The sequence below is a fragment of the Macrotis lagotis genome, chromosome 1 (assembly GCF_037893015.1).
Source record: "Macrotis lagotis isolate mMagLag1 chromosome 1, bilby.v1.9.chrom.fasta, whole genome shotgun sequence".
NCBI lineage: Eukaryota > Metazoa > Chordata > Mammalia > Peramelemorphia > Peramelidae > Macrotis > Macrotis lagotis.
In genome coordinates this window covers 694,564,350-694,589,550 of record NC_133658.1, presented here as the reverse complement: position 1 = coordinate 694,589,550, position 25,201 = coordinate 694,564,350, and the positions used below count along the sequence as shown (strand labels likewise).

Below are 25,201 nucleotides of genomic sequence, written 5' to 3'. Positions count from 1 at the left end.
GTTGCCCCAAACTATTTCTCATTTATATTGCTTCTATTGTCTTCTCTTACTCAAATTCCACTGGTGATACATAACGTCAAGGTGATCTTGGGTTGTTCTCTGTTATGTTGGAAGCAAATGTATGATCATCAAATAAAGTGAGGATAGAGAAAAAGTTGGGAAGTGTTACAGGTAGGAGTAAAATCTTTGATAACAAACTTAAATCTCAAGAAAATATAGGGTTACTCCTGAGTATGTAGGGAAGTGGTGAGAGATTTCAAGTTTAGGTTTGCTATATTCCCAAACGTTCCAAGTTCCTCCTATCACCTTATCCAAAGGATTCCTATTTATTTTTATTTTAATTTACATGTATATTATCATTTATTTAAATATTGCTTAATATTTAATTTTAAATAATATGTAACATTATTAAATACTGTAGATTATACTATAGAAATGTTTATCATAATACATAATGTTTAATATTATACTATAATATTTCATTCCAGGACAAACTACAACAAAACCACACAGTTACCCAAGTGATTAAAATTCAGGTCTGACTATATTTAATGCCCTGTTCAAAAAACTTCAACAGCCCTTTATTACCTCTAGGATGAAACAGAATTCTCCCTTGACTGCAGTCTATGATCAGTCTAATTTACCAGAATTGTTACATATGAATTTCCTTTGTGAACTTCACATTCCTGTCAAAGAGATTGAAATATGGATCCCCTTAAATGACATTTCATCTCTCATCTCCACAACTCTTCCTGGAATTTTCTTTCTCCTCATATCCACTTCTTAGAAACCCTAGTTTCCTTTAAAACTCAGTTTAAATTTCCTCAGATGTTCATCTTACATGAGACCTTTCATGATCTCCACTTATCCTAGAACCCTCCTCACTAAAAAAACAAAACAAAACCACCTTATATTTACTTTTCTGATTGTTTCCTTTGATAGACTGCAAGTTCCCTGAAGGCTAGAACTACATGATTTTTGTCTTTGGGTCCCCAACAGCCAGTTTAACATGAGGTCTTTAATATATACTAGTGGATTGACTGGCTATTATGGGACAAGCACTATAAATCTGACATAAGTCAATATCATGTAATATACTGTAATAACATCATGTAATAAGAATTGAATGCTTCTTTCATTTGCATCATTACAATTTGGAACACAAAAATTCAGGATATCTTGTTAATAAAGCACAGAGAGCAGCCTGGATAACAAGAACAAGTAATGATAGATTTTGCCACTAGTCTTCCAATTTTTCAGTTCATAGTTTCAAAAAAATCCCCAGAGTTAAAAACATAAAAACAAGTAAATATTCACATAAAAGGCCAAGACAGGTTATATTTCAGAGAAGAATTCTATAAAGTTAGACTGGGTGAGTAGCATCCTAAGAGACATTAAATAAACGTTATCTGATAGGCTAGATTGTCTCCCATAGTTAAAAGCTCTACTAAAATTTTATATTTGACACCTTATGAATTTGGGGAAAGGGAAAATATTTTAAGAGTTTAGATGCTAAGATAAAGAAATTTGATTGAATTAATGAGAAGTGCACTGTAGAAAAGAGGTAAAGAAGTGTGGCATAGAGGCTGCCAAGTAACCCCCAGGGTATTTCATGGTACTACTCAAATAATTCCCAACATATGTTCATTTTCTTTTCTCTTTTTTTCTTCATTTTTCTAGTTTTCTCTCTTTCTCTCCATTCCCTTTGTAATTTTTTTTCTTCTTCCTTTCTCTTTTTTTTCCTTTTTTCTTCTCCCTATGTTTTAGGTCTGTCAGTGACATTTAATGGTACAACAACCATTGTTTAGCCTTAATTGGTGGCACCCAGGGCAAAAGGTTGCTGACCCTTGCTCTGGGGCAATTTCATGCTTGTTTGTTAGTGTTTCATGTAAGTTACAGACTAATGGGTACCAGGCACAGGCATGCATTAGATTTTATTAGGGAAGCAGTGTTATGTGGTGGGAAAATTGTTGGCTTTAGTGTCAGATCTGAGCTCAAGACTTAGTTGTAACACTTATTAGGTATGACATCATGGATAAGTCACTTAGGCTCTCAAGGTTTCAGCTTACTTATTTGTCAAATGAAGATAATACTTGCATTGCCTGACTCACAAAGTTGTTGGAAAGAACATCTTTGTGCACTATAAAGTACCACATAGAAATTTGATTTTTTTTCATGAAAAAGCATGATTTCAAAAAGGAAATGACAAATGTTGGAGGGGATGTAGAAGAAGTATAATACTAATACACTTTGGTGGAGTTGTGAAGTGATTCAGTCCTTCTGGGAAGCAATTTGGTACTATACCCAAAGGGCTATAAAACTATGCCTACCTTTTGTCACAAAGAGATAAATAAAAAAATAAAAAGGGAAAGTACCTAAATGTACAAAAATATTTATAGCAGGTCCTTTAACAGTAGCAAAGAATTTGGAAATTGAGAGGATTCTCATTGATTGAGGAATGGCTATGATTGTGATGGAATACTATTGTGTTATTATTTGAAATAATGAGCAGGATACTTTAAGAAAAAAATCTGAAAATACTTACATCAACTGATGCAAAGTGAATTGAGCAGGAGTAGAAAAAACAGTATACATAGTTACAACAATATTGTATGGTGATCAGCTATAAATGAGTTCATTATTCTCAGAAATACAATGATCCAAGACAATTCTGAAGGTCGTAATGTTGAAAAATTCTAACAAAAATACTAATGAAAATGTTTCATTTGTGAATTGAAAATAAAATTAATTTAAAAAAAGAAAAATGCTATCCATCTCCAGAGAAAGAACTGATGAAGTCTGAAAGTAGACTGGATATACTTTTTTAACTTTCCTTATTTTTCTTGCAGGTTTTTGTGTTTTCTTCAACATGACTAATATGTAAACATGTTTTATGACTATACATATAGTCTATATCAATGCTCACCTCAATGGGGAGAAGGGAGGAAGGGAGAGAATCTGGAATTCAATTAAAAAAAAGAATGTTAATTGTTTTTACATGTAATTGAGGAAAAAAGTCCTCCAAAATCAGGGTGAGTGGGAGAAGAACTATCATTTCATCCAGGAAGGGAATTCTTAAGACAAAATTTCCCCCACCAATACAAATGTACAGCTTATAGTCTTACAGAGTTAGGCCTGCCTAGAATGCAAAGACATTAAGTGGCTTGTTCATGGTTACACAGATAACATGTGTCTTCAGGATGGTCTTAAGTCCAAATCTTCTTGACTTACAAGGCTGGAGTTTAATCCACTATATATACTTTACTGTTTATCAATAATATAATCATATGTATTCAACCAAACAAGAAACATGTAAATTTCATCCCCTCCTGAATCTTTTCTCCAGTTTCCAAATGCACAAAAATATATCCCTCTCATAAAGACATTGTTCAGGCTTTTCCAAAGCAACCTTAGATGTTCCCTAAATTAACACTCACTGGATTTTCAACCCAATAGATGAACTGCTCAGAATCATCAAAGTCAACATCGAAACCATTCTGCAACCCTGCGATAGGAACCATGGCATCGTTGGTTTTCTCCTCAGGATTAAGGGAGATTCCATAAATTATATTCATTCTTACAGTTATGAGGAAGGGTTGTTCATCTGTGAAAATAATATAACATCAATCAGAATTCTATTCTAATATTCTCTGCTCTTAAAGAAATAGAATGCATTGGACATTCTATTTCTTGGGATAGATTTTCACGATAACAATAAATACAAAGCACAAAAAATATTTATCCAAACAATCAGCAACATATGAAGGTTAACAATGGATCTTAGCTGGGTACTGTCTCTTAATTTTAGGGGTTCTAAATTTCTCATTTGTTCTTAAAGACCCAGTGCTCTTTTGACTGCTCTATATGGAGGGAAAGCAGAGTATTATAGCAGAATAAAAAAGGATCTGAAATCAGAAAACTGAGTTTGAATCCTGGTTTGGCCACTAATCACCTAGCCAGCTATCTCTCCAATTTCCTCATCTGCAAGACACTAAAGTAGAATCTTTAAAGGTTTCTTCTAATTCCAAAGTTTACAAAAGAAAGGCATTGCAAGTTTTCCTTGATAAACTATTCCATACTTGATGAATTTAACATTAAGAAGTTCTTCTATTTCTAAATAACTACTTGGATCATGGAATCATCAATCCAGAGCAAAGATGGTCCTCAGCAGGCATCTTACCTAACCCCTTCATCTTAGAGATGATGAAACTGAGACCCAGAGAGGAGAAGGACTTAGCCAAAGTCTTACAGGGAGTAAATATTAGAGATAATATTGGTATCCAGGTCCCCCAATTCTAGAGTCAATACTCTTTCCATTGTCGGTGTTGTCATTTTTCAGTTATGAAGGACTCTTCATTACCCTATTTGGAGTTTTCTTGACAAGATACTGGACTGGTTTGCCATTCCTCCCCAGCTAATTTTACAGATAGGGTGAAGTGACTTGCCCCAGGTCATAGAGCTATATCTGAGATTGGATTTGAACTCAGGTCTTCTTGATTCTAGATCCAGTTCCTCAATCCACTGTGCCCCTTAACAGCTTCTTTCCATTATACCAGTCACTAAAAATCATACCTCACATCTATGGGATCCTAAATCTAGAAACAGAAGGAGTCTCAGGGATCATTTTGTCCAACCCCTTCATTCTACATATAAGGAAAATGAAATCCAGGGAGATTACATAAAAAAAAAACTTAAGTCTAATTTGTATTTCTAAGTCTGAATTATAGAAAATGTTAAAGAAATTGTGCTAAATTAGATTCATAATGTACAAAATTACAAATATGAAAGCTAAATAAGCATTTTCTAGTACTTGTCTTCAGGAGAATTTTATTAATAAATAAGAATGATTTTTATTCAGTTATTTATAAATCTGTAATTTAAATATTTTAAAGTTCAAAATACCTTTTCCATTGAAACTTAAGGATCCCTCATAAAACTTTATATAATTAGTTCATAGATAATAAATTATTTTCAAAATAATTAAAACTTCAGGTTAGCTTCTATCCTAATTTTTAGAAGTTCCAAATTATCAAAATATAGATGTAACTTTACCATATGCTTTCTTCAAGAGAAGAAAATAACATCAGAATGTGATTTTAGATGTAATATTGGAAAATATGATTATTAATTACATCTGTTGTTAGTTATTTTTCAATCATGTCTCACTTTTCATGATCCTATTTGAAATTTTCTTGGCAAAGATACTAGTGTGTTTTGCCATTTCCTTCTCCATATCATTTTATAAAAGAGGACACCAAGGCAAACAGGATTAAGCAATTTGCCCAGGGTCACATAACTAGTGAGTATCTGAGACTATATATGTGAATTCAGGAAGATGTGCTTCTGATTGCAGGTCAAGTACTCTATTCACTGAGCCACTTAGCTGCCCAGTTATCCACAGTTCATGATTCAAGATTTATGACTTCACTTTTACCTGATAACCAGTCAAATTGGAAGAATTATGTTCACACTTAATTTAGGCTTTCTTTTTTGAATAGTTTGCAAAGTCACATTTATTTATTTAATTATAAATATTCTGAGTTACAGAAAATATCTTCTAGGTACCACTAGTACTAGAATATCAGACTACCTCTGAATTTTTGAGGAAGTATAATAATTATATCATAGTCTAAAAACTTCAATAACATGATTTTATTACTATATGTTGAATTTAGAATATGGATAGGGAGTAGATCTATTATTTCATTAGTACTGGGGATGTCCAGGTAAGGAAACTTCCTCTATCAATGTAAGTCTGCACCTCCTCTGAAATTTATAGTTTTAGAGATTTTCCCAGTATACAGTGTCAAACTCAAGACTGAACCATTAATTCATACATAATAATTCCTGTGAATTTAAATTTTTTTACTTTAAATTTTAATTAATTCATGTTGTATTGCATTTTTATTTATTGTTAAATTGTTCCAATTTAACCTGATTCCTAGAGAGTGCTATAGACTCATGTAGCCTAAGGGTTCATGCTTGATACCTTTGGCCCAAAGAACTGAGAGAATGTGACTTGTCCCAAAGTAATACAACCGATGTATATCAGAGGAGATACTTCATCTCCTCTGGTATCAATGTCAATTCCTCTCTCCATTATACCACCTTGCTATTGAATTTAAAACAGATCTAATCAACAACTATTTGTTATTCTGTATATTACAAATGTCCCTAGTTTCTAAAGGCAAGAAGTATTTCCAAATTACACAAGACTTTTTTTTTTAAATTTCTTTCAGATCCAATCCCCTAATGCCATAAGCAAGCAACCCTTCTTTGGCTATAGCACAATTCCTACACATAGCAGGATAAGACTAAGCCTAATAGCTGTCAAACCTTTTCATTTATTTCTAATTCCATTAAAATTCTCCTTCTTAACTATATTCATATTTTGATTTATTATTAACATTTTCCTTCCTTCTTGTACTATAGTCCAACTTTTGTCTAAATCATTGATGACCTATATATGTGGTACAGAGTGAACAATTATAAAGTAGTAAATATGGCATCATTCATTGTTTTAATTGCCAAAATATCAGAATGCTGGAATCAATTTAAGAAAAGAGGAACACTAGGAGGTGATAGTGAAGACAATGAGAGCACACATTTGGAAAAGAAGACAGTTGGGCATTAGGTTTATTAAAACCAACTACATACTTTGCATATAGACAAAGAGCAAGAACCAAATTAGGGGAAATAAAAAGTAGGGGATGGGAAAGAATTGAATGACCTGGGATCATCACAGTGCATTATAGCTAAGGGTTCCACAGAATTTCAAGACTGAAAACATGTAATTTATTTTTATGTGTATTGGCATGTTTCCTATTAATGTGAATGGTAATATATTCAGATACTAAAAGCAAAAATTAAAGAAAATTAAATCTGAATCCAAGAATGACATTTAGTATCCTAAGGAGAGGTCATTTGTGTTGATTATATTATGATCTGATGGAAAGAATGCTGGATTTCAAGTCAGTAGACCCAGATTCAAATCTTGGCCCTGCTATCTTTAATCTATTTGTTACTAATATAACCTTGGAAAAATTATTTAACCTTTCTAGCTTCTCTTCCTCAACTGGCACATAGATTGCTCTGGATATCCTCTCAGATCTCTTGCAGTTTTAAATCTATGATCCCATAATCCCCCAATAGTACTGTTCAACAGGTGTTGCTTTTTCCCCAGGACAAAATGGAGAAGTTTTTTGAAATGATCAATATAAATTATCTCTCCTAAGACTCTTTCATAAAAAGGTTAGCCTTACTTTTAATTAGCACATATTGAGGTCATTCAGAAACAAATTTATAAAGACTGAAAAATTTCCATCTCAAAAAGTCTGTCTAGGTCATAGAAAAAATTAACGGGTCATATATGAATCAACAAAAGATACATTGGAAGAAGAATTAGCATCCATCCATCACCATCAAATTAATCATGTTGGTTATGCCAGTTTCCAGCACATAATTCGACAATATTGCTATGCTGAAAGAATCTGTTGTATCCCAAATGTGTATAGCTCAGTCTAATCTTTTTTTCCGGCAGACTAAATTAAGAAATGTCAACAAGGATTAGATTCAGAGTAAATCTCTGGGAAAAAAATGGCAAATATCTATCCTTTTGTAACCATTAGCAATAATTAAAATCTTTCACCAGAAAAGGAATAATTATAATGGCACAGTACTATTTCTTGATAAGCATCTGACTTTCAGTAAATCTGCCCCATCTGTATTACGTGAAAATGCCTTAAATTTCCTGATTTTGGTATATATTTTCCAATTGGAAACTGACTTTAATTCCGTATTAGAGAGTCTAATATTCATTTTAAAAAGAAACATTTAATCAATTACTGTGAAAATATTATTGCATTTGAAGATCAATCATTTAGTTTTATCTCTTGTCATTTCTAATCACTGGCCAAATAAATTTATTTCACTTCATTCAGTGTGTGCCTAATGAAATGTACATTTAGTTTTCATGTACACTTTTATGTTTCAAAACAATAGAGAACAAAAAAAAAAGGCAGTGTTTTAGTCACAAGGCACATATTTTGACATTATCTTGCTTGTTCCCAGAGTAAATTTCTCAAGTGGAACAATGATGTCTTTTCTTTATTTTCTAATTCACTATAACACAAAGCTCTTTGTACAGAGCATGCTAGTCTAATGAATGTTAATCATGCGGTTAAGGGAAATATCAATGAAACAATAGAAAAAGCAAATAGCTCAACTAATAGTGTACAATATTTCATATGGTGAAAGTTCTGTATTTTACTTCTTAATTATAGACTTTAGAAGCTTCTATTCTTCCCTATCAGAGTCTTAACTTCACCTACCTATATGAGCGAAAAGATGAGCTAAGAAATGATTTATTTGCATGGATATTATAGCAGTATGTCCAGATGTGATAGGTACCAAATAAGAATTTATCTCAATTCAATGCAAGCCCATCCAATGAATATTTATTAAGCATTTGTGTAAGACTTGAGAAGAAAATGGCAAAACACCCAGTATCTTTGCCAAGGAAATCCCAATTGAAGTCACAGAGATGGACATGACTGAAATAATTTAAAGACAGTGCTGAAACTAAGATGCTAAATAATTTTTCTAGGGTCATAAAGCCCATATGAGAGTAAGGCTTAAACTCAGGTCTTCCCAGCTCCTTGGACAGTTCTCTACCATATTCATTATTGCTCATTCCTTCTATTATAGATGCACAAGATAAAAGCATAAGATGAGAAAGTCTTTGCTTTCAATATTGCTTATAATCCACACTGCATTTCCCCATATATATATAAGACACACCTTTTTTCCAAAAATTTGAGGTCTAAAAACTGGGACTTTTACAGTGGTTGCAGATATTTTTTACTTGCATTTCTCACTTTTTCATGCTTGTTGTCTTAAGACTCATTGTTTCCCCATTTATTACTGGTGTATTAGGTTATGCCCAGAAATGGCTCAGAAAAGATTTTTGTCCAGTGCTGAATTCAAGTTCAAAAATCGTCTAGTTTGCAAAAGTGAATGGAAATAGTGCTGCTAAATGTGTTTGGTCCTCCTTCAACTGCGACAACAATCTGAGACTGGCTACAGGTAGAAGAAACCCTCCTGAAAACACCCCAGCAGAAGAAGGCCATGAGAAGCGAGTCAGCCAAGTAGTCTGAGTTAGAGAGGGAATGGAAGAGATGGATGGAAGAGCCAAGAGCAACTGGAATTCCTGTGTCCACAAAGATGGTTTCAGCAGGAAGCAAGAAGAATTGCTGATGAAAAAGAAGTGATCGATTTCAAAAACTGGTGCTTCAGGTTCAAGAAACAGCATGTATCTATGCATGTATCTATGTACCAGACTTGCCCAGGGAGAGCTTGTGGTCAACCAGAGCATAGGCAGGAGAGTGGTCAGAGCCTCTCCTGAGAAAGGGATTCGTCATCAAACACAGATGAGGATGAGCTAATGGACGGGAGTTTTGAGTAATGAGGAGTTGTATGAATTTTTTGATGAATAAAACTTGAGTTCCATAACTTTATGTAATACATTTTTTTCAAGTTCCAGGTCTCAAAATTAAGGTATATTTTTTATGTGGGGACACATGGTATGTCTTCACAGTTTATATCAGTATTCCTTACAAATTTCACCATGATTCCTTCATCCTTGCTTTCCTTGAAAATTTAACTTAAGTGCTGCTTCCTATAAGAAATATTTGAGGTCACAGCTTCTCAAAACATGTGCCTCCCCCAATAGACTATATGCTCCTTGAGGGAAAGACCAATTTCATTTTTTTAATTTTATTGTTACCTCTAGCATAATGCCTGGTATCTATGCTTACTTAATAAATGAGTACCTTAAGAGGTATTTAATATTGATTTGTTAATTTAACTATCTTCAAATATCTATTTAACAATCTTCAAAACAGAGATTAAGAGACACAGTAAAATATAGCAAAAAGAGTACCAAGTTTTTCAATTCAATTCAAAAATTCAACAACCATTTATCAACCATTTATTTTATAATCTACTAAGATCAGATCAGTATTCTAATACCAGCTGTGCCACTCACAAGCTATATGATCTTAAGTAAGTCACTTCACCTTGGGTCTCATTCTATGAAAAATGAGGAAATTTTGCTGAGTGATCACCATGTCATATGTGTTTGCAATTTTAAAATAGAATGAGGGGAGGCTAGGTGGCGTAGTGGATAAAGCACCGGCCTTGGAGTCAGGAGTACCTGGGTTCAAATCCAGTCTCAGACACTTAATAATTACCTAGCTGTTGGCCTTGGGCAAGCCACTTAACCCCATTTGCCTTGCAAAATCCTAAAAAAATAAATAAATAAAATAAAATGAGCACCATACCTCTCAAACAATTAATAGAATCAGAAGAAAGAGTCCATCCTGAAGGACAAGCACAAGAATAAAACCTTGGTCCTGATGAAGAAAGTAAACACAGATGGCTACAGGGGGCAAATGCACATGGATTTGTACCTGCAATTAAAAAAATACAAATCACATACACAAAAATTAATATCAAATGTGTTTCTCATTTTCAAATGCAGTGTATTCAATAAAACATTATTCTCTTGTACATAGTACTAGGATGGCATGACTCTCCATATTCACATTTGTAAGCAAAGTATATTTCACAAATTAACTGAGCTTTTATGCCTGCCCCTAATTTCCTGGGCTGTCTTTTTCTCAGTGATAGATGTCTTACACAAGAGGCAACAGGGACAAATGACCTGTCTAAGTTCACAGAGGAACCAAATGCAGAGTCAAAACAAGTAGTCAATGGGGCAATCTACCAACCAACAAAACATAGCTGCTGATCCCCATTTATTTATTTATTTGTCTAGCTCTAAATTTAAGAGATTAATCACTGAGTGAATTATACCAAAAAAAGTTTTCTGTTTGTTAACTGACTAGCATATTTATTCCAATCCTAATACCTTTTATTCCAACTTTAAAAACTTTAATAAAGTTAGAATATTAAAATCACATATTCTCCACATTCACCGACAAGTTCCTCATCTGCCAAATGAGGGAATTGAATATGATGATTAATATAGTATCTTCCAGCTCAAAATGCTGTAATTATAGCATTGAGTCATTTGTCTCTTCTTCTCTCCTTAGACTATTGATTCTTTGAGAATAGTAATAATGTATATAGTTTGATATTTAAACTGTTGTACACAGCATAAACATTCTTTGTCTTTGTGTGTGTGTGTGTGTGTGTGTGTGTGTGTGTGTGTGTGTATGTGTGTGTGTCTGTAGACCAACTGAATTAGCTTCCTGGTTCATCAGAAAAAAACAAAAAAAAATATATGACAGCATCCCAAGAGTACTGATAATGAAAATGATCTGTAATATCACACAATCATAGGAGCATACAAGGCCATCAAACCCCTTCACATAAAAATGATAAATTTTATCTAGAGAAGTTAAATGACTTGCCCAAGATTACTCAGGTGCCAAGTGACAAGATTGAGATTTGAACCCCAATATTTTGATATCAAATCCTACAATTTCTACTGAACCACCCTGCCTCTAAGATGATCACAGTAACCTGGTTGTCTAAGATAAATAACTTACAAGACAGAGTATATAACAAGACCCAAGAGACCACAAGAAACCACTCCTATAAACCAGTTTCCCAAAGGCTCTCACAAATTCAGTTTTATTTTTGTCCAAATAAGAGGTCTGGTTTTTTAGTGTTATTAGACGTAATATAAATTAGGAAGATGCAAAGAAGGGGAGACATTGGTTCAAATATTTACTAACAAACAAATGACTCAATAGAAGTCTGAAAAGTATTCTCAGAATGAAAGCTTTTCTTCTACCCACATCTCCCCCAACTACCCAATTTAGCTTCACTTACTACTAGGTTGTTTAATAGGGTGCACAGCAACAATTCCCAGAGGCTGATGAATATTATAAATCATGACTGTTTGATTTCCCCCATGCCATTTGTTAGCACGGATGACTCGATGAGTTTGGCGGTCTGTCCAATAAACAGAATCTTCAAAAAGAGTCAAGGCATGAGGATGACGTAATATCTGCAAGGCAGAAATTTTCCAATTATGAGTTCTTAATTGAGATATTGAGGTATCATACGAAAATTAAGATCAAGACAGCCAGGGTAGGAAAAATTGCCTCTTTATTAAATTCGCCACTTTTAGTCTTTTGTCTTAATAAAACTAGAAAGTAATAGGGATGGTGGCTATTCTAAAATAATCATAATTTGCTTTGTAGTACCTACATCTTTCATATCATTTTCACACATCTCATTTCAGCCTCCCAATATTGTTACAGAAATTAGTCAGGTCTCCTAATCCTCTATTATAGAGGGCACCCTGAGGCATAGAGAGTTTAGTTTACATGAGTAGTTGGAACTAAGTTCCTAACCAAATGCTTTTTTAATTAGATTATGTTACTTCTCATAGGTTCACATTTATTGACCTGAACAACTTAGTAAAAGCCTTAGATGAAGATAGAGTATTCCAAAGTTCCTCAAGTCTGTGGCTGTCAGACCTTCAGTATATTCTTGGAAGCTGATCTGCAGAGTTTTATAACTTAATAAACAAGTCACTGAAGAGTCCCTTGCTAAATGGAAAACAATGCATCACATTTTTAACTGTGACAGAATGAAATTTTAAAATGACACAGAGAGCTAATGGTAAAATTACTCTGCTGTTAATTATTAGCAAACATAAAATGTTGAGAAAACACTTAAAAAAAGATGTGGAAGAAAGTGAAACCTGGAGTTCATGTAAGTGACAGGAGTAATTGATGCTATCAATCTTCTTCCTTCTCTCCCCAGAATTCTCTCTGCTCACTTCTGCAGTGTTAGAATCTGTTAGAATCCATAGACACTTCAAAGTTCAGCTCAACTTCCATGCATCAAATTCCACCCATGTAAATTATATATATTTTTATTTACTATTATGAATTTATTTCCCTTGTTTCCTCAAAAAATATAAATTAATTGAGAAAAGATACTTTCCTATTAGTATTCTTCCTTTCCTTCCCCTCTCCTCAGAAAATTACTTTCTATTTCTTTAAGTATGTGTTATAGAACTGTGTGCAAGGTATTCCCCTCAGGAAAATGTAGGATCCTCAAGGGAAAAACTGTTTTGTTTTTATCTTTGTATTCACAAATTTAACATAGTCTGTGCCACATAATAGAGCATCAATAAATAAATGCTGGTTGAATGTTAGGACATTAGCTAGTCACAAGATTTTTTTTCTCTTTTATGACTTCAAGTGGAATGTTATAGAACTAGAGAATCTAGTTTTAAGTTATTAGGCATCATAAAGTAATTAAATATATACACATGTATTTATTATCAAAAATACAATACAGGGGGCAGCTAGGTGGCACAATGGATAAAGCACCAGCCCTGGAGTCAGGAGTACCTGAATTCAAATCAGGCCTCGGACACTTAATAATTACCTAGCTGTGTGGCCTTGGGCAAGCCACTTAACCCCATTGCCTTGCAAAAAATTTAAAAAAATAAAATAAAATAAAAATCTACAATACAATAGTCCCTTTACTGAAAACTATAATCATATCTATCAATTAGAAATTCATTATAAAATTACATGATAAATCATTTTAAATACTGTTTTGTTTAAAGCCAATAATAAATTAGATTCAGGGAAAAGGCTATTTCCTATTAGCCTCCAAAAACACATTTTTATATCCTATTTCTCATGTTAAAATATCTCTTTAATTATTGGTCTGTTCACCATGACAGTGTCTAGAGTACTGAACAAGATTTACTTCTCCATTCACTTTGTGTTATTTTAACCCATGAGCTTTTTAATATTCTTACCAAATCACTGGCTACCACCTGCCTCCGGTGGTTTCCATCATAATCACAGAAGTCAATGTAATCAAGATAGGAATCCATGAAATAGAGCAATTTATTGGGGTAGTCAATAGCCAAGCCATTGGGCCAGTAGATTTTATCTCTGATGATAACTGTGCGATTGATGCCATCCATACTGGCTCTTTCAATTCGAGGATATTTGCCCCAATCTGACCAGAACATCAGATGTGCACTATGAAAAGAAATTAGTTATTGAGGATAGTAAAATTGTCAAATATTCACAATAATTGTCATTTTGATATTTTAGTCATTTTCAGATCCATATGCAAGCTAAATGTTTGGTTTGCTTGCTATACAATGTGAAACTCTAATCAAAATGTAATTTTCCAACATTTGGATGATTTTACATTGCCAATGGAGTACATGATGACATCTGGGACTTTCAACACTGATTTATCATTTTTAGATCCATTGAAGCATTTCATTTTCTATGATTAAAGATAACCTGGTAATTTTCCTAGACCAACCGCTACATTTTATAGGTGAAGAGGCTGAGGCATAGTAAAGTTCACCTGGTTGAGAAGCAGGAGACCCTGGTTAGGATCCAAGTACATCACATCCATAACTCTTTCCATTGTATCAACACTGGCTAACATTTACAATTAATCCAAAAATTAGGAGATTAGTGAACTCCATCTATTTCAGTTCTTATTTTATAATGTTTAAGATAGAAAAAACAATTTATAAACATTCACATTGATTTCTAAATCATTTAGGTAAAATACTTTCAGTTGTCAAGAAAATAGACTTTAGATAAATATATCTCAAATCTCCAACCAACACAGAAGACTGGGTAATGTGAATTCATATAAAGAAACTCTTCTAGTATTTCTTTCGGAAATGAGATAATTTGTCCTTCTTCCTTACAAGGACACAAAGGAAAGGAAAGCCCCTCTCTTTTATGATTTACAATCAAGTGCTATGGAACTGGAGGAGTTACCTCTGTGTTACAGGGTATCAAAAAATAGTTTTATATATATATACACATATATGTATATATATACCAAAACTGTACATTTGTACTTTTACAAAAAATTACAATTGTATTTATTAATTAGAAAATGAATTATAAAATCACTAATTTTAAATACTGCATTATTAAAAGTTAATAAACTATATTATCTTCAGATAAAAAATAAATTTGCCTACAACTCCCATGACTCCAAAGTCTTCTAAATAATTACCTATATTTATTAAATTTCAAAAATATCAACAAAAAAAAGAGGGATCATTTTAAACACTGCAACTCAGATACAAGTTAAAGCTTATTATTGTTTCTTACCCTCCCACTCCCATTATAATCATTCTGAGATAACATCATTTTGAAACAAAACGAAAAAATCTTACTCAATTCTGGGATCTAATACTAGTCCCCTTGGATTTGTTATATTTTCACTAATCAGCACAGTCCTGTGGTTCCCATCCATTTTAGAGACTTCAATTGTTTCCAGAACATAGTCTGTCCAGTAAAGATTGCGACCTACCCAGTCTACCGCAATAGTTTCAGTCACAGTGACACCACTGTCAAAAATCTGTAGGGAAAGGAGGAGAAAGAGAAGGAGAGAGAGAGAGAGAGAGAGAGAGAGAGAGAGAGAGAGAGAGAGAGAGAGAGAGAGAGCAAATTCTCTAAGATGTATATATATTTGTATAATTATATATTTATATCTGCAGTACTGTAGAAAGGGGAGTATCTAAATGAGAAAAATTTTTTAATTTCTTTTAAATCAATCAATAAATTAATTAATATTATACACAGTACAAATAGATATTACTAACATTAAACATTCAGATTTATGACAATGTTGAATTTTTCCATTTAAAACTATTGAACACCAGGTCCAATTAAATTAGTTATTTTTCAGTTCCTACAACTAGACACAAACTGAAACTTCATCAGGAATTCACAATACCAATGAAATCACAAGTTGAGTCCTAAAATGGAATTGAGAGAAAAGCCTTGATTGATTAGCTGCCAGTAGTAAAAATAGAAGGGAGTACTAGAATAACTGAGATTCTAAAGCAACTTTTGTTACAGATAACAACATTAAGGTATAGAGATTTAATTTTCTTGCTCTTTTACAATTATCTATTTTTGCCCATATGAATGAAGGGGACTATGGAATAAACATCAAAATCTTCCTAAGCCCTTGAGTTAGATTGCAGAATATGCATCTACCTTTTTTACTTGCTTTAACTTTAAATCTATCATAATCTTGTTGACATAGATGTTCAGTTCTCAGGTATATGACCTAATCTAGAGGGAAATTTTAGAGTTATATAAAATGTCACCCTACTTCTTACTGATGAATAAAGCAGAATAATAGCAAAATGATCCAATAAAAATTAAAAGTTGGGAAAAATACAAATTGAAATTGTACTTACTATTTTTCGGTCTGTTCCATTTTGAAAAGCACTCCAGATTTTATCCTGTCTCATATCAGACCAAAAGATACGACCACTGAGTGAATCGAAGTCAATTGCTACAATGCTCTCACCATCACGGATAAGTGAATAAATATTATGTCCCTGAGAGGTGATATTGTCAGCAACTATTTGATTCCGACTAGACACTAGTAACAACAGATTTTCCGAAGCTGTGAAATAATCAAATGCAAAAATTTCAATGATTTTTCTATAGGGAAATTTTTTTTCTTTCAAACATGTAAACAAGAGACTTTCAATAATTAAAGGAAGCTAAAATTCAGAAATAGTTTCTCCTAATATCATATTACTTTCAAAATAGAATATAATTGTTGACCTGAAGCATCTTGCACCATTGAAAATTACATTTCAGTATATGATGCACTAAATTGCCAACTGAAAGTGATCTTTTTTGGTTATGAATTCTTATTTAGAGTCTTGATATGCAATGTATATTCTATTTTATCCTACCCTCACACCTCTAGAATCTAAGTTACTTAAAGTCTGTACCTGTAAAATTAATAGCTATGAATAAACACATGAATTTTATACATTAATAATTTTTTTCAAAATTTATTCCTCACCAAAGTTATCAGCTACCAATATATTTTATTCTTTCTTTCAAAATTTATTTTCAAATGTAAATTCATTGCTTTATATTATAATTGTTTTGCTATGAACATGACAATTGTTTTTTTTGCTTTGTATTTAAGTTTAAAATTCTTTAAAAGTTTAAAAAAATTCAAATATGTTCCAATCCATTAACTGAATGAGGATGAATAGATATCATGCTCTTCATTTTTTTGATGTGTAATAAATACTATTTCAATTATTCCATGAACAAATTCTTAATTAAAACAGAAAAACAAGACCAATATACAAATCAGTAAAATATAGTAAAATATAAACTCTACAAGGACAAGATTTCTCAGGGTGAGGAGAATGTCTCAGAACTCCCAAAATTGGGAAACTAACTAGACATAAGGCCAGACCTGACCTTTGATAATAGTTGGCATTAAACTCAAGCAAATGTTATCACAAACACCATTCATTTTCAAAAACAATCCTCACCAGCAACTTTGCAAGTCTTCCCATTGCCTTCTAATATATAGCCTTCATCACACCAACATCGGGAAGACCCTCTTTCATTATAACAATGCTGGCTGCAAAAACCTGGAGTTTCACATTCATTGATATCTTCACAGGTTTTAGAGTCATTGGTGAGTTGATATCCAAATGGGCACAAACACTGAGCACCAAAAGGCCCCTGGATGCATTCATGAGTGCAACCAGCATTGTTATCCGAGCAGCTCTCCTGATCTAGAGGAAAGAAGAAAATGAAAAGAGAAGTGTCTGAAATCTTATTCTTCAATCGTTATGGTGCAACACTCTTTATGTGCAAAACAATGCAACTTCCAGAAAGCCATTGAGAGTTGTATTCACTCAACTGAGTTGTAAGATTAATAATAACCAGTATTTGTTTATGAAACCAACCATCATTCAGCTTTAAAACCTCCTTTGACAATTTCTACTTAGAGCAGTGGCAGAAACATGGTAGAAGGGGAAGGTGATTTATATAGAAGAAATACAATAGCCACTCAATTCAATAATTCAAGCATGCAAAGTAATCTAAGGTATTTACCCACCTGATGCCTTAATCAATCTAATCTAGAAATAAAAGGGTGGCAGGCAGAAGGAGAAGTTGGACAAGCATCTTGGGTTACATAAAGGAATGGAAAGTTCTAAGGGAGGAATAGAACACAGATGGATTATTTATTATACCATCATTCTCCTCCCTCAAGTCAAAATAGCTGTGGGAAAAGCTATCCAGTGGATAGTCAATATCTTCAAATTGCATGCTTTCTACAAAATTAACTATAAAAGAGTATTCTAGGCACCTAGACTGTGGGAGAAGGGTAGGGGAGGAATAAATTAATATGAAAGATATGTCATTTTCTGCACAAACACAACACAGTATGAAATCATAAAAAATCTAAAATATGTCACAATCATACCTGGCTGGGGTTCATCTGAGAGTGGCATTGATTAAAGAGGAAAGAAAGAAAGGACAGTAGTTAGGATTACATGCCAATCACACAGCATTTGCAATCAAAGTAAACACAAACCCCGAGCTTCATTGTTTTTATGGCGCATTCTGATTGAAATTAGAAAATATTAAAGTTAGAAAACCTAAAAGCCCATTATAGATAGAACCAAACTTAATTTAACAGTCTGATAGTCCCATTAATCTTCTTTTTCTAGACACCAACATGAAAAGAAACAAAAACACATAACCAAAGTGTGAAGAATTTAATGAGAAATATTATTCAGTGATGATTTACTTAAATTAAATTATATATTACCCCCCCTCAAGCATTTCTAAACTCATAAAGGCAATAAAAATTATTTTCTGTAAAGTGCTACTACCCTTCAGACACCCCAGTGACAGTGACAGTGACAGCATTGGGATTTGTTATCCTGCAGCTCAATGGGGCTTTATGTCCTGTAATCTGTGATCAGAAAACTTACTGCAAACTGGGGACTCATCTGCCCCATTGGGGCAGTCTGGGATGTCATCACAGACTGAGCTCAGATTCACACAGATGCTATGGCCTGGGCACTGCCACTGCCAGCTAGGGCACCGAAATGGCTGAGTGGGACAGTCCCTCTCATCACTCATGTCCCTGCAGTCATTGTCCCCATCACAGATCCAAGCCCTGTGGATGCAGTTTCCATTGTCACAGCGGAAAAGAGATGGTGGACATGTCACGGGAAGACAGCCATTGTGTTCATCAGAACCATCCATGCAATCCGGATGCCCATCACATTCCCAGTTGTTCGGAATACAGGTGCCATCTGATTGACATTGAAACTCATTCTGGTGGCACATTCCTGGAGGTCTGGTAGCTAAAAGAGAGAGGTATTTGAAAAGTAGGCTCATGACTGTAGCTCATGATTCCATTGTTGCCTTGATTATGGAGTAACTTTACATGATATAGGTTTTTGTTTTGTTTTGTCAAACACAGTTTTGTGATCTAAGGATAAAGTATGGTGGAATATACATTCTAGATTGAAATAATCCTAGCACTTCTCCAATTCACTTGTACATTTATATTTTTAAGTGTGAAAAGTGCCAGTTCAAATGTTCTGACATTTGTTTATGATTAAGGCAAGAATTTAATAAATTATACTGAAGAAGAAAAGTGACTGAGTTGAGAATCCACTCTTTTATTTCTCTTATATTGGAAATGTTTTGAAACACAGATTTGATAAGGAAATTAGAATTAAAATTGAATTCTGAGCTAAAAATTTCTTAGATTTCTGCCATCTTTTTCATCTCTGAGGTATAATTGTTTGGTGAAAGTGATTTATACATTAAAAAATCTAATCCAAATGTAAGTAGTTATCATTATCATAAAGTTTTTAATAGCTATTCTATTACTAATGTATTTAATTTCAAATTTTTACACTATGGATATGAAATCATTTCCCCTAAGGAACCATTTTAAATAAAATTTATATGTGTGTATATATATATATATATATATATATATATATATATTAAATATAGAGGCAACTTAACATTACAGGAAATACTTATTATGTTATCAGTTTTCTCACCATATACACAATCCATAAAAGCTTTTTTGCAGACTAGAATATGGAAATTGCCATGTTATTCTAAAGTAAAATAGCAATTCAGCTGCCATTAACAATACTGTGCTACCTGAAAGCAGCAGAAAAAATTTTATATTCTCATTCAAAAAATTAGCAATATAGTGCTTGGGGATTTTTAAATAAATCATATCTAGGAAACCATCCTTCCTATGGTAAGAAATGTCCTTACTCTATGTAAGAAACTATTCTAACAGTCTTCTAAAAACACAAAGGTCATACTCAACATAAATATACATATCTCCATAGATATAGATATAGATATATATAGTGAAAAAATAATAAATCATTTCTGCTACCAAGCTGCAGGATGGTTTCCTAGATATCTGCTAATTGGTAAGTAAATTAATAGGCAAACTAAAAGTTACAGAAAATACCCCTAAATAATTAGAAAATTTTCAGTGATTTATTTAAAAATCCCCAAGCACTATATTGCTAATTCAGAAATATTTAACTTACTAAAAGATGAGATAAAAAATCATTTTAGAAGAACACCCTGTTTAACACTAGGTATGTACATTTAAGTTAAATGTTTGTTGTAGTGTATTCTAATATAATAATTAAATATGGTCCTCTATATGACAATTTAGTTTCTTTTTCAGTCACTATATGTGAATACTATACTTGAAAGAAGTAGCATGAATTCATATAAAATATTTTGGAATTTACCCTAGATCCCCCCCCAATTTTTGTGAATTATTAAAACTCCCATAATATCCATGCTAGCATCACAAAAATTTCCTTCATCTGTATTGTTGGTTATTGGCACTTACGACAGCCAGCCTCATCAGAATGGTCATTGCAGTCAAAAACGCCATCACAGTGGTAAATATTACTGATACATTGGTCTCCACTGGCACACTTGAATTCAGAAGCAGTGCAGTTATATACTATGGATGAAGGAGCATGGAATTAGAGTTCAACTCAGGAAGAAATTGCTAAATACCAAAAACTGCTAAACAAGTATTGGGGAAAAGCTACTACTTACTACAACCAGCTTCATCAGCTCCATCTGCGCAGTCTCTGTCTCCATCACACACGTAGAATGGGTCAATGCAGCGATGGTCAGGACATTGAAACTGACCAGGATCACAAGTACCTGTAAAATCTAACATGATCCAAAAACAAATACCAATTATACTTCATTTTTTCCCCTTAAACTAGCACAAAAACAACACTCAACAGTAGATAGAGCACCAGACCCAGAGTCAGGAGGACCTGAGTTCAAATGTGACTTCAGACACTTGATACTTACTAGCTATACCTTGGGCAAGTCACTTAACCCCATTGTTTTGAGGGGGAAAAGCAAAGAAAAAAAACAATTTAAAAACCCCAGAACATCTACCTTTCTTTTTTTCAATCATCTACATATGGAAAGCAATATTGTCAATGCTACGCCTTATTAGAGTCTCCAAGACAGAGGACTTGAAGGATAGGGAAACTTTGGAAAATATAGTTTCAGAGGCTGTAGTTGGAAAAATAAAAACTAAAAAAGCTAGAAAATCAAAATCCACAATTGGAAAATTATCGGAATGCTGCTTACTTGAATTGAGCCTACACTGTGTACAGAGTCATTCTACCCTACCCAACCAAAAATGGCCAATCTCATTAATGTCGTCCATCTATATAAAAACATAAATGGATACTTCTCTATCTGATATTTCTCCATCTCTATCCATAGTACCATCATGTAAATAATTGTGTAATTTGTTTGATTGAAAGTTCCAATCAGAACCATTTTCAGAGTCATTTTATTTTTATTGATATAAAACCATATTTATTCATTTAGTCACCAAAATCACCCCAAAATTAATTATATAAAAATATGTATATTAGTACTACAGTCATCAAATTTCAGAGCTAGGAAGAACCATTAAATATAAAATTAAATATGGAAGGCAACTTGATATTAAAAAAAGAACACTTAACTTGGAGTAAAAAGCTGTGGGGAATCAAATCCCAGTTCTCCCCCTTTTTCACTCAATGACTTTGGGTAAGTCACTTGATTTCTTTAAACTTTAGTTTGCCCATATGAAAACTTGAAATAAAAATATAGGTACTACCTACCCTATAGGACTGTGGTGAGGGAAATATTTTATATATTCTATAAAACTCAAGGATTGTTGAGATATTACTACTTTAGAGATGAAAAAAATTGAACGCCAGGGAGATTATGACTTCTTCCAAGATAAACAACTAGATTTTGGCAGAACCCAATACTAGACTCAGGTTTCCTGAATCTCATTTCAATACAGATATGAGCGTCAGTATTGACCTGAAGCCTAAAAGAAAGAACAAGCAAAATGAAAAACTGGCCAATGAAACTAAAAGAAATTTATCTGTACTTCTTTATTCTGTCTTTTTTTTTGCCTAAATCAAATGATGCATCCACATAAGAAATAAAAGTTAAATCAAATGTCTAGATTTTTCTATAAATGTATAACAAATTCAGATATTTTACAACTCTGGATACTTTTTTATTTTTTTAATTACCATATAGATATTTGGTATTAAGATTACAGTTTTCACTTTGTTTTCATGGGAATTTGCATTTATTGGAGAATTCTGTCTACTTGCTAAATGTAGACCAATATAAATTGTAAACTATTTAGAGACAGAGAAGGCAAGGAGGCAACAGGGATAATAACCCTAGCAAATATGGATAGCTAAGATGCAAATGCTGTGAGTGTTAAGCACTTTTGTGAACCTACTGAACTATCTTCAAAGTTAGTGATCCAAGAGAAACAAACTGAACACTTACTACAATTTTTTTCATCAGATCCATCCCCACAGTCATTGTCTGTGTCACAAAGCCAGATCCTCGGGATACACTGGTTATTGTCACAAGTGTACAGGTTTGTTGGACACGAAGCAGGTCCTAGAGTGGGGCAATGTTCTTCATCACTACCATCCAGACAGTCATTGTGTCTATCACAGCGCCAACGTCCTGGAATGCACTGCCCATGAGCACAGGTAAATGCTGATGCAGCACAAGTATTGTCTAAATCAAAAAAAGAAGCATCTCTTAGATATTGGCTTTCACTACCTTACAATTACTTCCTTTCTTTACAAAACCATGGCCCAATTCAACTTCCTTCAAGTACAACAGAAACCCTACATGGCTTGTGAAAGAAGAGGGTGATCTGAACAACAAACTTTTAAGCTTAACGCCTTTATATGTCATCTGGGTTGACCACTGGAGTTCACAGTAACCTTTAAAAATATTCCTCAGGGACAATATGCAGGTCTATGAAAGTAAAGGAAACTATGTATTTTCTTTGGAAGGGAAAAGGATAGAAAGCTAACACTCAAAGTGGAAGGAAGAGAGGGAGGGAAAAGAGAACATATCTAATTCCTGTTTCTAATTTACTATTTACTCTTGTTCTTCAATATATATTTTTTCAGTGTCTCAGGCATCTCTTGGAAACTATAGGATATACACAAGTTGATGCTTTAGATTACTACAAAGTGGCTTCAAACTGTAAGTTCATAACAATAAATCCACAGATCTAAAAGCATCCCTGCTCTTTTAGCCACTCTCCAAAGGGAACTTTATTATTTTCTCCACAAAAGGATTGTTTTGCCAATTATCTTGCCCAGTTGTTCAAATCCTGAATTTTTTTCAATTATTCTTAATATTTGAATTTTTAATGGAATGTTTTATAGTAATCAGTTGTATTTTTGTTCAGAGCAGTAGATGTGTCCGGAATTTTCCAGATTGGAATAAGTATGAAAAGAAGAAAGTGAGAAGGCAGATAGCTGATATTCTACACCTAAAGCACTATTCTTGATGAGGAAAAGAAGCATGCCAAATGAAGTTTTCAAAGGCTTCAAGTTCAAGGACCTATTCAGGGACATTCATCTCTGAGATCCTAAAGGCATTAACTAATTTATTTTGGTTCAACATTGTAAAGGATACTGTTGCCAAGATGCAATTAGTCTGTGCTGGCCCAAATACCCAATGGGAGAGAGAGCCTTTGAATTGTTGGAGGTCTCTTTCTCAGTTTTTCTATATCTTTGAACTTTTGAGTATTCTACTAGTTAAGAAAATAATGCCCTCCCAAGGAGTCTAGTTTAAAGGAGTCTACAAGTGATAAACACTGTAAACTATTCAGAACCATTCTTAGGGTATTTCTGACCTAATTTCCTAACTCAATAGCCACAGGAATACATTTTACTCTCAGCTACTCAAATGAATCTCTGATCTAAGCAATGAATATTTATTCCCTTCAGTGATGCAGATTGCAACTCATATAACCCTACCCACCCCATCAAATTCCTGTTTATAGCCTCCCATAAATTCTCCATTGAGTGCGACCTTTTATTTTAAGGAGTCTTTTTTTAAAAAATCTTGATACATGGAAACCCTGAGGTATATAAAAGTCCACTGACCTACAGCAAGTCACTTAACCCTGATTACTTCACCTCCAGGACCATCTCCAGTTGTCCTGATCCATATCTGGCCACTGGACACACATAACTTCAGAGGAGAAACTGAGACTGGTGGCTTAACACAGCAGTCCCTCAACTTAAATCCAATTCATGTGTTTGATATAGCATCATCTCCCTAATATCATGGTCTTCTCCAAGATATCAATATCATCATCAATTATCCAAATTTCTTACTTTATGAACAACCCAGATTCTCTTTCTGGTATACATTCCTGTGATGACATCATTTATACCATTTCCGCATAATTTTTTGTTTGTTGTTTGTTTGCCTTTTTTTATTGCAGTTTACATGGCATATATCTTCCCAGGGTCCTTTAGAAAAGGACTTCAGTTCTTTAGATGCTTTAGTCCCTTAATATTTTGATGTTTTTATAAACCAAAATTATACCACCAGCTACTTACAAATCACCTCTCACCATCTCTTTATTACAAGTAATTAACAGATACTTACTTAGGGTACCACAGTGTTGTTCATCACTATTATCATGGCAGTCATCAACACCATCACAGCGATAATAACTTGGGACACATCTGCCATTGTTACAGGAAAAGGAATAAGACCCACACTGCAGAGTGGGTGGTTCATTGGATGGATCTTCAACACATGTTAGGTGATTGGAACCGAGCTTCATGCCATAGGGGCAGCCACAGACTCGTAGAAAATTAGGGACTGGGAAACAAAAATGGCTGCAATCTCCATTGGGATTTGTTGCTCGATTGCAGTAGTTAGAGCCTGAAAAAAATAATGTAGTGAAGTATTATTCTTTGTAGAATTCAATT

The 25,201-nt window shown here is 33.5% G+C and overlaps 1 protein-coding gene across 2 annotated transcripts in view; it reads right to left on the bottom strand.

The window, feature by feature from the left end:
- Positions 1-25,201, bottom strand: part of LRP2 (LDL receptor related protein 2) — a 255,216-nt gene that overhangs the window by 113,979 nt on the left and 116,036 nt on the right. For both annotated transcript variants that reach the window (XM_074215768.1, XM_074215769.1), the window contains exons 21-32: positions 24,873-25,154; positions 22,731-22,970; positions 20,958-21,077; positions 20,743-20,859; positions 18,824-19,201; positions 17,366-17,614; positions 16,256-16,467; positions 15,221-15,405; positions 13,817-14,045; positions 11,860-12,037; positions 10,341-10,469; positions 3,438-3,604 (exon numbers count right to left, since the gene is read on the bottom strand). In XM_074215768.1, the coding sequence (XP_074071869.1) occupies positions 3,438-3,604; positions 10,341-10,469; positions 11,860-12,037; positions 13,817-14,045; positions 15,221-15,405; positions 16,256-16,467; positions 17,366-17,614; positions 18,824-19,201; positions 20,743-20,859; positions 20,958-21,077; positions 22,731-22,970; positions 24,873-25,154 (2,486 nt within the window). The remainder of the gene's footprint in view (positions 1-3,437; positions 3,605-10,340; positions 10,470-11,859; positions 12,038-13,816; positions 14,046-15,220; positions 15,406-16,255; positions 16,468-17,365; positions 17,615-18,823; positions 19,202-20,742; positions 20,860-20,957; positions 21,078-22,730; positions 22,971-24,872; positions 25,155-25,201) is intronic.